Source organism: Perissodus microlepis, chromosome 2, assembly GCF_051167445.1.
Source record: "Perissodus microlepis isolate ML-2025 ecotype Zambia chromosome 2, ASM5116744v1, whole genome shotgun sequence".
In the NCBI taxonomy this organism is placed as follows: Eukaryota; Metazoa; Chordata; class Actinopteri; order Cichliformes; family Cichlidae; genus Perissodus; species Perissodus microlepis.
In genome coordinates, this window is record NC_140462.1 from 34,787,038 (window position 1) to 34,802,116 (window position 15,079).

Sequence of the window (15,079 nt, forward strand, 5' to 3'; positions counted from 1 at the left end):
ATGTTATACTTCTTCCAACTCCATCATGGGGAGTAGTGTGCAAACAAGGTTCAAAATTATGGTTACACAAACATGGGCACACCCTCAGTGCTTTTGAATTCCAGAAGACCTGGGACAACCAAACTGTCGTGAAACACATCAAGGAAAGCTTTGGTGAGCGCATTCCAGAGGATGTCAGGTAAAATACTATTGTTTATTGTTACTGTGTGTATTCATGTAATGACTTGTACTTAAAGATAATATACCAAAGTAAAGAAGTTTAAAATATTATTCATCATTATTAAAACATATGGACTATACCAGTAGAATTTAAAAGTCATAAAAGCATACACACAAACACACACACACAAACAGAACAGTATATAATAAAATATTTAACTAATATTTAAAATATTTAACTAATTAGCAATTGCTGTTGTCCCTATTTATTTTTTGTAGCCTCGAGTTTCTAATGGCTTGTGGCAATAAGCTGGTGTCTCCAAAGCTCCAAGATGGTCAGAAGCTGAATAGGATGCTGATCCTAAAGGTTTTTAAAACCAAAGCCCTCTATGTAAGGCCATCAAGGACCCTTTTAGTAAGTTCCTAAAAGAATGAAAAGTAATCATGATTTGGGAAAAAACATGTCAACAATTGGGCTTCTAGCAAAATAGAATATATTTATTTAAAACAAGTGTTTGGGAGCAGTCAATATGGATATTTCTTATTTTAATCTTTTTAAGATAAGCTATAATTACTTGCTTTTGATATATGTTTTTGGTCTTTCTCTGTTGAAGAGTGAATCAGATGAAGACAAAGATCCTTCCCACATCAGCTCCAAATCAGCATTAAGCAGTTGTGCAACTGATAAGGACAGTGACAATGATTGTTTTGAAGTTGATAGTTCAAAAATCCAACAAGACATGAGCAGCCAAGTCACTACAAGGTTAAGAAGTCATGTTAAAGGTGATAACCCTGGCACTAGCAGTGATGAAGAAGATGATACTGGGAGCAACTGTAATGGAAGGAGTGTTGGTAAAAGGCAACGAGCAAAGCAAGGAAGTGATGGGAACAGCATTTGTGATGAAGGCTACATGGCAAGAAGTGATGACAAACCTAGCACAAGCAGTCACAGCAGAGATTTCAATGCAAGAAGTGAAGACATCCCTGCCATGAGTGTTAATGATGAAGATTATTCTTCATATTTAACTCTCGTGGCATCGCTTTCTGGCGATTCTTCAGATGAAGAGGATTTAAATCAAGCTATAATTGCAAGCTTGGAGAATCAGATGTGAGTAACAAACATACAGAATTTGAGTTTGAGACATGATTATAGCTTTCCAGAATTGTCAAATCAATATAAAACTTTTAAGCTTTAAATCTCTATGATCAGTGTGACACATATTCTCAAATTCTGTAACATGACTACGTGGCTGATATATTTTATTTTCTGTTTTATTTTCTTTTTTTAGTGCAGAAGTCCCTGTTCAAGAGATACTGCTGAAACTATCAAGCAAAATTAGCACAAAACAGCAGTGCAAATTTAATATAAATCACCCTGCTGTGTGGGAGGGAGCCTTGCGTGGTTTTCAAAGGCTATCTTATGATCCCAACTTGATGATCTGTGTGAAATTCTCAGATGATATGGGGAAAAATGAGGAAGGAGTTGATTTAGGCGGGCCAAGGAGGGAATTCTTGAGACTATTGATGGACACCATTGCCAGGTCAGCCATGTTTGAGGGGAAAGAAAACTGCAAGAACTTGGCTCTTGACAGTACTGGTAATTACCTATTTTTCTAAGATTAATAGTGGGAACTGTTTAACTGATATTTACTTTTACAGGCAACATTACTGACAATTTTGCTTTTCCTTTTATTCTGTTGCTTTGCAGCTCTCAGAGGGGACTGGTACTACATCTCTGGCAGAGCCATTGCAGTGAGCTTGGTACATGGTGGTCCACCACCTAACTTTCTGTCACCAACAGTATTTTCTCTTCTGGTTGGAAATTCAGCAAATCCAGCCCTGGAAGACATAGCTGACCTGGAACTCTTCGAAAAAGTCAAAAAGGTCTCTATATGTTTATTTTATAAATCTTATAGTGAATTGGAAATAGTTTGTGTTCCAGAATGTTTATCCGGATCAGTCTGGCCATTGCTGAATGCCAAGTTTTTATATGTTGCTGCTGTATTAAAGTAAGACTCAGCAGATAAGGGTAGACGAAAGAGTATATTTTCTTATTTTTTTAAGCACATTCTAAACATATTAAAAAAATATGTGCAGTCATTTGACTTCCAATGTACGCTTGGGCATATTGTGATTGTGTAGACCACTAGTGGCTGGGTTCCTTCTAATAGGTTATAAGACTACTAAGTAACTTCCATAACAAGCCCTTCCTCTGCCCTTTGTGATGCTAGATATCTCAAAGTACAACCCTTGAGGACCTTGAGAAGTCAAAAGAACCTCTGCTTGATTACTTGGCTAATGCAGGATGCCTGAGGCCTATACATTCACTAAGAGACAGGGATCTGCTGGTACATGACATTGTCATGTTTCAGGTCATCCACAGGGTTCAAGGTCCTTTTCAAAGGTATTTGGGTATTCTGTGTTTTTCAGATTAATTAAAATGGTGATAAAAATCTTACCTATTAATCAAAATGGTCAGTTAATAACCTAGTATAATTGATTGTGCCAAATTGATAATATACAATTAACTTAGAAGCATGAAGTTGCAGAATTATTGAATAAAATTTCTTTGTGCTGTTTATCCAGATTTTGTGAAGATCTGAAAACTCTTGGGGTTCTCGAGAAAATGAGAAGGCATCCAGACAGCTTTCGCCCTCTGTTCTGCTATGAGCCACATATGCTGACTGCTGACCAGGTGGATGATGATAAGGTAATTGTCACTTTAGTGCACAATAAATAGATGTAACGATTTATAGGTTAGCATTTCTGAAATCTTTATTTTAAATAACATACTCATATAACAATAACACCACATTACCCTCTTGGTTGTAGTAACATTTTTACATAGTTCTTTGACACTATTGAAAGATGAAAAGCATGCTCTATAGTTATTGCAATAACAGTCATTAAGATTCTTGCTTTAGATTAATACTCACTGACAATTTATGTTGGCCAAATGAAATAACCTTTTAACACCTTTTTCCTTCTCTGTTTTATGCAGAAGAAGAAGGACCTTCCAAATTACAGAAGATATTGGCCTTTGCAACTGGAGCAACTGCGGTGCCACCTATTGGCTTTTCCCCAGCACCCTCGATTGAGTTCATTCATAGAGGAGACGACGATTTCTCTTCTACACCAATTTTCCCTCTTGCCAACACGTGTGTTAACTGCATTAGGCTGCCACTGCATGTTTCATACCAGCTGTTCAAGGAGAAGTTTGATTTTGCATTAGGTAACACTTACGGCTTTGGCAGGGTATGAACACATTATGCTGGAGGAGTTTGCGTGTTTCTCTTTTGTATTGGTCTCTCTATTGATTCAAAGTGAGTATTGAGTATTAATTTGTTAAGGTTTTAATATTTCCAAATTTACCTGCCTCAGTCAAATTGATGTTTTAAGACATCAATTTGACAAGAAGTGATTGTTCTTCAGGATTCATACAGGTAGATACCAATTGTTTAACAGCACTTCAGAAGTTTATTTAGATTGTTGAGTTTGAATATACAAAATTTGTCTCACTTTACTCATTTCATGTGTATGTGCATCTGTTTTTGATTTGGTTGTCTTTGTGTCTGTTTATTCTTCTGCCTGTGTCAGTTTCTGTTTGACAACAGAGCTGTCATTTTATCATTTTAAAGAAAATGGTTTCAATATGTTAGTTTTGATCAGATATGTTTTCTGAAATGTTTTTTTTATATTTTTTTTTATTTTTTGCAAAATCTTTGATTCAATGTAGAAGGTGTAAAAGTGAAGAAAACACTCAATTCCATGATTTCCATCATTTTCTGATGGACTCACTTGTTGAATTATGTTCATTGCACTCTCATTTATCTTCAAGTTCTGGTAATGTTCTTCATCAATGCCATAATAGTTATCAACATGAAAAATGTCATTTATAAACAACCAGTGTTGGGACTAACTACGTTATTATTGTGGTAACGAGCACGGTAACTAGTTATTATGCCAAAACCGGGAACGCGTTACTCGTTACTGGGATTTAGATAGGCTCGTTATTCGTTACTTCGTGTGGTGGCATCGCGGAGCTTCCACAGATTCAATAACATTAGCAAGTGGTGGAAGCCAGCAGGTGGATGAAGGAAAAGGGAGGCAAGAGGAGAGACCCGAAGCGGCCGCTGGTCCGAGAGTGTCAGGTGAACTGAACTTCAGGTAAGAAGTTATAACCTGCAGTCCATCTGGGTCAGATATAAACCAAGTTTAGGTGGAGTTTATTTTCGTTATGCTGACTTTTTCGTACTGCGTGCTAGCTAGCATGACGGAGTTTCTATACAGCTGGGTGGGTGCTATGTTACTGATGTTGAACTTTATTTTGTTCATAAGGTTAATTATTAGAGTTTCGTCTCGTATTCAGAGAAAATATTACGCGTTTCGTATTGAAGTGAAAAGGAACAGTTTGTCCCGGACTTCAGCTACAATGAAAAAGACACAAAGGTGGATTTATTCTGTGTTTACGCTGCACAGATGCCTCTTCTTCTCTCATCCTCTCACCCTCCCTCTCCTGTTGCTACTTCAATCATGAAACTGATCAATGATCAGCTGGTCGGCTTTTCTCTCGTTTATTTATCACCCACTTTGCGCCAGAAAGAGGAAACCAGCGGATGTCGCGGTAAACAACAGCAGCACTTTTAAGCTTGATCAGCTGTTGTTAGAATTTATTTAATATTAATTTCTAGTATCAGCTGATGTTTGCTGGAGCCACAGCTGTAAAGCTGCTGGTCATGATATCGGTTTGGATATGTGGTGAGAGGGAAACATGAAGATGAAACCAGGAGATGTCCTTACTGAATCATCAGAGCTGAACAGGTGATGGAGAAACAGGTTTACCTTTTAGGTGACATGAATGAGTTGAAGGGAAGTTATGAACTGTTTCTGAGAGACAAATAACACCAGGATCCTTTTCTAAGTAGCTGACAGCTGGTAACTGTGCAGGGGCGGGTCTAGCAAAGTGTTGCCAGGGGTCCATGTAGGGCATTAAAAGGGAAAAGGGGGCACAAGGAAATACTTTCTTATTCTCATTTAAAATGTCTCACTTTTAAAAAAAGAATTATCTGAGTCTTACAACAAACAATTGATAGATTGATACATATATACCATCAGAACAGTGTACATCACTGTCACAACAGTGTTTATTTTCATTCAAAGGCTTTATGATTTTTCCTATAATGGTGGGCCGGTCTCTAGTCAAAATGCCCGGGACGATTTTTTGTCCCAGTCCAGCTCTGTATGCAGCTCATCTGCAGTCTGGTGTTCCCTACATCTTCCTATTCAGAAGGCAGAATTTCCGAGTTCTGAGTACAATCAAAGCACCACGACTGCAGTTTTTGTGTTGGATGTAAAAAGCAGGCTAGGATAGAATCAGGCGCGGGATTTCTCTCGTGGAAATGTGCACATTATTTTTTCCTTTCTATTGGTAGGTGGCACAGTGCACTTGTGGCAAGTAAGCAAGCTAGAAGACTGGCAGTCTGGCTGGGTATCCAGTTACGGAAGCAACATATTAACAAGAGAATTCTGAGTAAAACCAAAGTTACTTTCCCTAGTAACTAGTTACTCTGAAAGTAACGAGTAACTTGAAGTAACTGAGTTACTTTTGATAGAAGTAACTAGTAATGTAACTAAGTTACTAATTTAAAGTAACTTACCCAACACTGTAAACGACTGGATTCCCCCATGGTTTGTGACACCTGTATGCCACAGCTGAAGAGGGGTCTGTCCTCCTTGTGTAGAGAGACCATGGTTGTTCCACTGATTGACAAATTCTGTTAATGCTCTTTCAAACCTTGGCAAATAAACATAATGCAGACAAAAAAGATGTAGCTCATTCAGTGAATCCAACATACCCTGTTCTTCCATAAAGTTAAAGATATTTATAAAGTGTCTTGATACAACTCTGTTGAGTTCTGCCCACAGTCTTTCAGTTCTTTGGTTATGTACTGAAACACCTGTAATAACACTGCCTACTCCTCTTCCCTGTAACATAAAACGAGCAACCTGTATATTTTCCATACCATGATCACACCTGCCCCTTAAAGCCTTCCCAGAAGATTTGCAGCTGTTATCGCTGCAAATGGTTCACCAAAATCAAACTTAATCCTGTGTATTAAGAATGAGATGCCACTGAATTTTATATGCCTGTGAAGGCAGACAAGCAAATACATTTTACAATATAGAGTATCAAAATCAGAATCCTTGACTCTGGAATTGTTTAGTAACTGTTTACACTATGCACTCACGTCAGTGGACCTAAAGCCCAGAAATATGTCTACCACGGTAGCAGATGCTAGTGTTTGCCTGCTTTTGGAGAAAAGTGTCTGAATTTCAGGAGCGAGACCACGCCTCCAAACATGCTCCTTCCGGTTCTTATCTACAGTGGCTTGCAAAAGTATTCAGCCCCCTTAAACTTTTCCACATTTTGTCACATTACAGCCACAAACATGAATCAATTTTATTGGAATTCCAGGTGAAAGACCAACAAAGTGGTGCACACGTGAGAAGTGGAACGAAAATCATACATGATTCCAAACATTTTTTACAAATAAATAACTGCAAAGTGGGGTGTGCGTAATTATTCAGCCCCCTGAGTCGATACTTTGTAGAACCACCACAGCTGCAAAACAGCTCCAGCTCAGTCAGATTAGATGGACAGCGTTTGTGAACAGCAGTTTTCAGATCTTGCCACAGATTCTGGATTGGATTTAGATCTGGACTTTGACTGGGCCATTCTAACACATGGATGTGTTTTGTTTTAAACCATTTCATTGTTGCCCTGGCTTTATGTTTAGGGTCGTTGTCCTGCTGGAAGGTGAACCTCTGCCCCAGTCTCAAGTCTTTTGCAGACTCCAAGAGGTTTTCTTCCAAGATTGCCCACAAATAAACGTTTATCCATGCCTCTTTTAATTTTATGTCCCCCTGTTTTTCCCTCACTGACCACAGTAGGGGAACCTATGTTTTGATTCAGCCATGAATCCAGCTCACCTGATTCATCACTGAGCCCCATCGTCACTGGCGTCTGACAGGGTGGCGCTGCATATTCTTCCTTTAATGTCTCTTTTTTTAATCTGTTAATTAGAGTGCTTAAACATGAAGTAGACTACGTCCACAACAAGTCAATACAGCTGTAAATGTGGCCAATTATCAATCTATTACCAATCAATAATGAAAAATAGCTTTTATTTTATGCATGCTTTTAGTCAACCACTCACCCAGAGGATCTTCAATCCCAGAAAATTCCTTCTCCTCATTTAATAAGTCAGTCCTCCTTCCATGCCCTGGTAACTGGTCCATCCAGAGCCATATCATCTCGAAATATACATACAACAAGCCAAACCACACCTTGGTCACACCAACCCTTTTCCGCCCTGAAGATGTCCAACGCCATCTTAGTCTGGATCAGGGTTCTAATAGATTTGCAATTTTCATTAGTTTTGACTATGATTTAGTTTCGACTTCAGATTTTCAATTTTATATCAGTTGTAATTAGTTTTTACCAATTGTTTGCTAGTTCAGTCTAGTTTTTTTTTTTTTTTTTGAAAATCCTTAGTTTCAGTTTAGTTTTGATCAGTTTCAGTTATAGTTTTAGTTGTGTTTGCAATAATTAAGTGTAACAAAATCCCAGTTTCATCATATCAGTCATGCTCTTATGCTTATCCTTGGGTATTGAGACTATTAACTCTTGCAGCACCAGGTGTTCGCAATTTTGGTTCAAGTGAATTGATAATCTTTTTGTAGGCAATTGACTCACACAGTTATGTAGATGTCCCAGTCCTGTTGTCTTGGGATGCATCACTCTGCCTTGCATGGGGTTAGCTTCTGTTTTCTGGGGATGAGGGTTGAGTGGGGGGAGCTCTCTGAGGAGGGGGAGTGTGCTCCCCCTTACCTTTTCAAGGTAAGCTAGGTTAGCCTTCTTGTGTGAGCTACTCAAGTGCATTTTAAGGTCTGTGGGATTTTTTCCCTTAGAAGTGTCCCTCATAATTTGTCTCTTTCCACTACAAGACACTTGCTTTATCCAAAACACAGTCATATTCAAAGTAATCCCAAATTGGACTCTGGCGCTTTCTCCCGACTTTTCCTGACATGATTCTGCACGTGGACGGAGCAGCAACACAGACGACTCGACTAACGTACTGCCACCTGCTGGCATAATGAAACACAGCAAGAAGAAATCTGGAAACTAAACCTCATTTTCACCCATGACTATTGTAGGACACGCACACCTCAATGAAAACTAAACACATTTTACTATAACTTCAGTTAATTTTAGTTAGTTTTGTGAACGCTCATTACAGTTTTAGTTAGTTTTCCTTTTTTGTTCTTATTTTTATTTCTGTTAATGAAAATGGTTTTTTTTCTTTTCACTTCTAGTTTTCGATATTTCGTTTACATGTACTCTATTTGAACAGGGATTTATCAGTGTCAAATGGGATTTTTTTTAATGTGTGTCTGTTAATGCAAATCAATTTATTTATTTATTTATTTTTCTGAAAGGCAAATGTTAAACGGGCTCTAACAAATCCACTTTATTGCGTGCTCATAGATTTTCTTTTGTCAGGGTCGCTCACCCAATGTGGTTTATTTAAGCTTATTAATTCTGTCACGCTTATTAGTGGCTCATGATTGCTTAAGGCCTATGTCTGAACTTGACTACAGAGGCAGAGCATCATTCCATCCTTTCAGGGTGAAGGACTTCACTTTCTTTGTGTCAAGGCAGCTCATAATTATCTTAATAGCTTTACCTAATCAAGTTATGGCTTACCATCACTTGTGTTATAAGTATGAAGTGTTCTAAATTCATTCAAATTTTGTTTCCAATTCACTTGCAGCAGTTTAGACCGAATTATTAACGATAATAACCTTGCTCTGGACTGTCAAAGGTGACTTTAACGCTGACTGTTCCGACAATTCATTTTATAACATTTCCTTGTCAGATTAGCCAATCTCTGCACACTTGAATAAACATAATCAACATGGTCAATATTTTCCTGCGTGTTATTTCACCATCTTATCGATTCCAACTCTCCATCCGCATGTGGTTTGGCACATCATATTTATCTAAAAGTCCACTCCGTCTCTAAATGTTTTGAAGAATTTTTCAAGCCGGGGATCAAATTTTGAGAATTTGACCATAAGTGAAAGTTATGGTGTTATCACCCCCTTTTGGGGCTTACCTTTCCCAGTTTTGATGATATTCCTCCCTATTCTTTGCAAGTACCCCCTTTTGGTGGCGAGAAACTGTTGGTGTGGTCAAGTGGGTGCTGTAAAAACAAAAGCTCAGGACAGAACAGTCACCACTCATGTACTCACATACAAAATTAGCATATATTTGATTTCATATTGATCCTCTGAGTGTAATGGTACATTTTTAATTTGAATTTCTCAAAGCTAAACACAAAAATTTTCTTTATTTTGCTCTTGTTCCTGTGCAGCACCACCTCTCAGCACATGCCCCTGTCGGTTATATCTCTACTTTTCTGAATTATTGACTATTTCAATGAAAGGACCTAAAAGATGGGGACCAGTGTTTATCATTACATATCTCCATTTTGAGTGTGACAAGTCTATTATTCCCCTGTTATTCACAGACCTAAATAGAGTGGTTTTGTTTTTGGCATTTTTCTTTTCTTTTTTTTCTCTATAAAAGTTAATTGACTATTTACAGTGGCCTGCTATGGTTAATAATAACATGTTCAGTCATGAGTGAAATCAAACCTGTTCTTCACTTTAGCATTTAACCTTCCCACCGATATAATGTGATACATTACTCGAAACACAGCTACTAAAACACAATTTTCTTAATGCAAACATCAGTAACTCAAAATTAGCCACCAAAGGGTTAAGTCTGCAGTTCACGCTCATGTGAAGATACAGCCTCCCCCTTTAGTCTCTGTCATCCTTCTGTTCTTGTAAAAACAAATCAAAGCAAGACAAAACATCCACCCTTCTTTTACAGGCTGGGTGAATTGTTTGTGGACATTTACTAATCCTAAAGTCGGTATCGTTTTTGTCTCAGTATCAAGTCAGTTAAAACTTTTAGTCGTCAGTCCATCACAGTCCAGCCACATGCATACATCCACACACATTCATACCAGAAGTTGCTGATAATGGAGTCTCACGCGCAACCTATTCGAGCCTCCCTCACCAGCAAGATGACGTCATCATTTTAAAGGAAAACGGTTCCTTGTTTTTTGACTGGATTGACTCGCTGCAATCCTTTTAGGCTCAGGACTTCTCATGTGATCAGTGTCCCATATAAGTGAATTTCTCCCAAGCCCATTATAATCATGGAGAAAAACACTTTGCGACTGTCTTCAGTAAGAATATTTTATAGCGCTTTAAAGTTCAATCTCTCAGGCCTGGATTAAAGAGCTGATTTGTTAAATCAGGAACTCACAAAATACCAAAATATCACCACCGGTGGATCACACCTCTCAGATGTTCTTATTTCAGTGCACTGTAACAAAAGCAAAAACAAACGTAACCAATAAAATACTCATATAATAACAAATACTGGGGCCCATTGCAAACATGTCCAAGCATAAAACCATCTTTCTCTCTCTTAGAGAAAGAAAACAATCCAAACCTCACTGATAAAATCAACCTAGTGTTAAGCAAAACCCAAAAATCAACTAAAATTCACCAGAACGTTTTTCTCCCTCCTGGGACAATATTGTGTAGGAATACAGGGACCGTAACTCCTTTTTGCCCTGACAAAAAACGTGTTGGATTTACTTGATTCAATAGTGGACACTGGTTGCACACAAATGTTTTGCTTTGGCAGAAACTTAAACAACTGAGTTAAATCAACACAACCTTTTCATATTCAGCAAACCTGCATTTTGTGTTCATAAAACACGATTGAAACATGTTCAGATGGAGTAAGTTGAGCTCCTGGAATATTTTGATCCTTCACAACTCTGTCAGTTTATTTCAACACTATTCAATAACCTTTATTCAGATTCTACTTGGTCACTTAAATACTACATGTTGTCTTCATATTGCATGCGGTTCAACAAAGTCTAGATCCTGGTTACCATAAAAATTGAATGGGTCTACAACAACTACCATCCTCCTATCTTTCTCCTGGTTGCACCAGGGCTGGGAAATAACCCTGAAGTGATAGGTTACGGGGCAGGGTACACCCCGGACCGCTGACCAGTCTATCAGATAGAAACAAACAGCCATTCACACTCACATTCATGGATAATTTAGAATCATCAATTAACCTAGCTCTAATAGCTGCATGACTTTTCACTGTGGCAGGAAACCAGAATACCCAGAGAGAAACCACTGCAAACTAGCCAGACTGTGGACCTGCACCCAGGACCTTCTTACTGTGGAGCAACAGCACTAACCAGCATGCCAACAATGTAGGAAATACAGGAAAGCTATGATTTCCGGTATTTGATGCAGAATTCTTTTGTTCTTGCCCTTCACAGGTTAATCCACAATAAATAGCAATAGCATGCATGGGGTGTGTATGTCGCTGTCTGCCTCTTATAACTCCAGTGATTTTCCTGCAGTTTGAAATCTTATGCGGTGTTGTGGATTCCGTGAGTTGAGCAACTAACCACTCTTATTAGATTGTATTGTGTCATCTCAATGAGAACAAATTGAGTTGTTGGATTTTTTTTATTTTTTTTTTTTCAGTGTGTTCCTCCTTCAATTAAATCTCACTCACAAAAAATGTGGCGCTCTGAAATAAAACTCACACCGTTAATTCATCATTTTCACTCTGTACCACTGCTCCTTATCATGCTGTGTGAAGCACAGTAAACAATTCAGTCGAGGCCTTGAGCCATAGACAGACATCACGCACAGACATTGTTTTCATAACCAAACTGCCTTAGACCCCGTCCCCTAAATCTACACAAACGCCCTCTGGGTGACATGAAATGCATTTAACCAATAAACAATCAATGGCTTCTTGTTGTTGTAACAGATTCTGTATTTGGATGTTTGTGTGCAGCATTTTGCGTGTCAGCATAAGCATTTGTTAGTAAAGCATTCTTCATTGCAGCAGCGTGTGTGTGTGTGTATCACTCTTCATTGCAGCAGCGTGTGTGTGTGTGTATCACTCTTCATTGCACAAGCGTGTGCATGTGTGTGTGTGTGTGTGTGTGGATCACTTCTCAGTGAATTGAATCAGCATTTCGATTTGTGTGCGTGTGTGTGTGTCATTTCTCACTCAATTGACTCAGCACGTGTGTGTGTGTGTGTCAGTGAATCAACGAGTGCATATGTGTTCATATGTGTGTTTCTCTTCATTCTGAGTCAGTGCATGTAGATGTGTGTGTGTTTGTGTGTGTTTGTGTTCATCACTTTCCTGTTCTGGTGTTCTGGGTAAACCACAGCCTGAGGCGTGCCCTGGGGTCCTGCCCTCCTCCATTTCAGTCTGTTTGCATCCATTGATGCTGCTGCTCAAAGTTCTGTCCATACTGGTTCTGGCCCCAATTGAGGCAGTCCTTTTCTCCAGTGTCTTGCATCTTCTCCTTGTCCAGCTCCTCCTTAACTTGACCCTTTTGCTTCTGTAGCTCCTTCAGGGCTTGCTCCTGCTGTAGGAGCTTCTTGTCAGGTTTGGCGACCTCCTGCTCCAGCAAGCTCCAGCCTGATTTCAAGTCCTGTGTCTGGGACTCTAAGCCTGACTGATGGGTTCGATTATCAGCCAGCTCCTCCTGAGCCATGCTCAGTTTTTGCTCTGATGCCTTGAGCTCTTACTGAGGGCAGAAACCTCAGAGTCTTTTCCGTACACGTCAGATTAAAGTCCATTGATGTTTTCCTTGCTTTGCTCCACGGCCTTCTGCAGCTCTGCTGTCCGGCTCTTCTCAGAGGTCAGCTCCTGGCCGAGCCCCGACACCTGTGCCTTCAGCTTTTCTTCTTGTGCTTTTGTCCATTCTGAGGTGCCTCCTGACCTCAGTTACTCCTGCTGTCTCTGGCACGCCCTTTTTGCTGCCCGATCATCCGTGTTGGTCCGTCACTGTCCTGCACAGTTTTAATGCAGAGTTGTTAAGGTCAGCATTCTTTTGCTCGCCCTCACTTTTCATCCGGGCTTAATGGGCGTCTCGTCACAGCTCTGTCAGCTGAAGCTGTCTGGAAATCTCCCCCGTGTAGTGAAACGGGCCTTGGATTTAACGCTCTCCGTCTCCACTGCATGAGATCGTTTTCCTGCAGCACTGTTGACATTTGCAGGTTGTTGTTGTGGGTCCAGCTGCTGTAGCATTTGGTCAGGGTCACATCAAAGATGGTAGAGGAGTGAGCAAAGATGGTAGAGGGGAGAGCAGGAGTCCAGGTCAGCCTCGGCAAAGCAGCCTGTAATCAAGCATAAAGAGAAAAAACAAAAACAAAACAAAAACAAAACAAAAACAGACGAACAGGAAAATGATGTTGTGTTGGCTGTGTTATTCAGAGAGGGGAGAAACAACGGGACCAGGCCCTGTGTCAGCCTTCTCTCCCCCTTTTTTTTGTTTTTTCTCACTATATAATCAACTCATAACCCACCAAGCTGACAGGACAACACAGGTACATGTTAAAATTCTTAAAATCATGTTTAAAAGCCCAAAAAGGAATTTTCTTTCATTCAGTAATCACTTGTATTAATCAATCAGCGGGAAACATGTCACAATTTGAATCTTTTAACCACTAAATTTGTCGTGTCGTCACTGGTTGGTCAGACCAGTGTCTCTCTTTGAAGTTAAGTTGTTGTCCTGCAACCCAGAGAGTTTATTTGTTAGTAGTGGACAAACTTTATCATTCAGCAACAGGTGTATGTTAAATTTAGCTGCTTTAACCTTGCTGAAAAATCGTCACGTGTTCATGAATGTAAGCTGTTTTTTCATTGCGTGTGTGTGCGTCTGTAGGTGGGTTAATTTAACTTTTTTCTCAAACGAGGCATTTCTCGAATACGTGCCTTTCTCATACATTTCTCTGGTTGTGTGTGTGTTTTTATTTTGTTTCCCAAATTTTGATTTCCCACCTTAAATAACAGCATTCCATGTCTACAGCCAGGAGTTAGAGCTTGCTTGTGAGATTAAGGGACACATGGTGCCAATAACAATTCAGTCAAAAACTTGCCTGCAAATTTCCAGTGATGGTAACCGATAACTGGAGGAGAAGATGTCCTTTAAGTTTCTTTTCCGGGTGGGGACAGAGTGAGGTCAAGCTGTAAACTTTTGAGCCAAAGCTTGGCCTGTCTGTCGTCCCAATTCTGTTTATGCTTTTGCCGCTGTACTCAGGTTTCCAGGTTGGGAGAAATCCACCTGTATTAACACACTAAAACATTTACTTAGTATTTCTTTTCTGAAAACATTCACTTACTATTTCTTTTCTAAAAACCTTCACTTACTATTTCTTTTCTAAAAACATCCTAATTCACTTCATCTGACTAGATTTTACTCTCTCTCTCTCGGTGCATACTTCTCACAGTCTGGCCGTTGCCTTTTATGGGCATGCAGAGTTCCTGTCACACACACAGCTGAAATCCGTGCTTGATCACACCCTATATTATGATAAAACCAACAGTAAATCAAATGTAACCGCTTATATTATTGGGCTGAACCAAGAGTCACTTTAAAAATCTTATAAATCCTGCTTCACACCATAAAACTGAAACAAATCACAGCTGTATTTATCACTCAGTCTTACTCTGCCGACTGACGTGCCGGTCTAAATCATGCACGATTTGTCTTTTCTATATCAAAACTCAGCCAAACATCAAATATTCACCCTAGTCATTCAAAACCTTATTTGTAATATTATAATCAGCAAAATCAGCATCTTATTTACAGGTTTTTAACAGTATTTGCAAATTATCATTATAAAACTCAAAAAACACGTTAAACAGGAAGCAAAAGTCCTCTGTGCGCTTCACAGCAGCCACCTCATTTGCATGTTCACACACCGTCTAAAAATAGCT

At 39.3% G+C, this 15,079-nt stretch overlaps 1 protein-coding gene across 1 annotated transcript; it reads left to right on the plus strand.

The window, feature by feature from the left end:
* The first annotated feature begins 451 nt into the window (after positions 1-451).
* Positions 452-3,477, plus strand: LOC146393039 (G2/M phase-specific E3 ubiquitin-protein ligase-like). Its single transcript, XM_084938579.1, has 8 exons — positions 452-574; positions 774-1,267; positions 1,449-1,756; positions 1,868-2,043; positions 2,391-2,563; positions 2,746-2,869; positions 3,028-3,046; positions 3,161-3,477. The coding sequence occupies exons 1-8, from the start codon at positions 452-454 to the stop codon at positions 3,418-3,420; spliced, it is 1,677 nt and encodes a 558-aa protein (XP_084794705.1). The 3' UTR covers positions 3,421-3,477.
* Positions 3,478-15,079: the final 11,602 nt, after the last annotated feature.

Excerpts from the sequence above, each read along its gene's own strand:
- LOC146393039 (XM_084938579.1), top strand. The coding sequence starts at position 452 with ATGGCTTGTGGCAATAAGCTGGTGTCTCCAAAGCTCCAAGATGGTCAG. Across the intron at positions 575-773 it reads GGCCATCAAGGACCCTTTTA|AGTGAATCAGATGAAGACAA; the intron begins GTAAGTTCCTAA and ends TCTCTGTTGAAG. Across the intron at positions 2,044-2,390 it reads TCTTCGAAAAAGTCAAAAAG|ATATCTCAAAGTACAACCCT; the intron begins GTCTCTATATGT and ends TTGTGATGCTAG.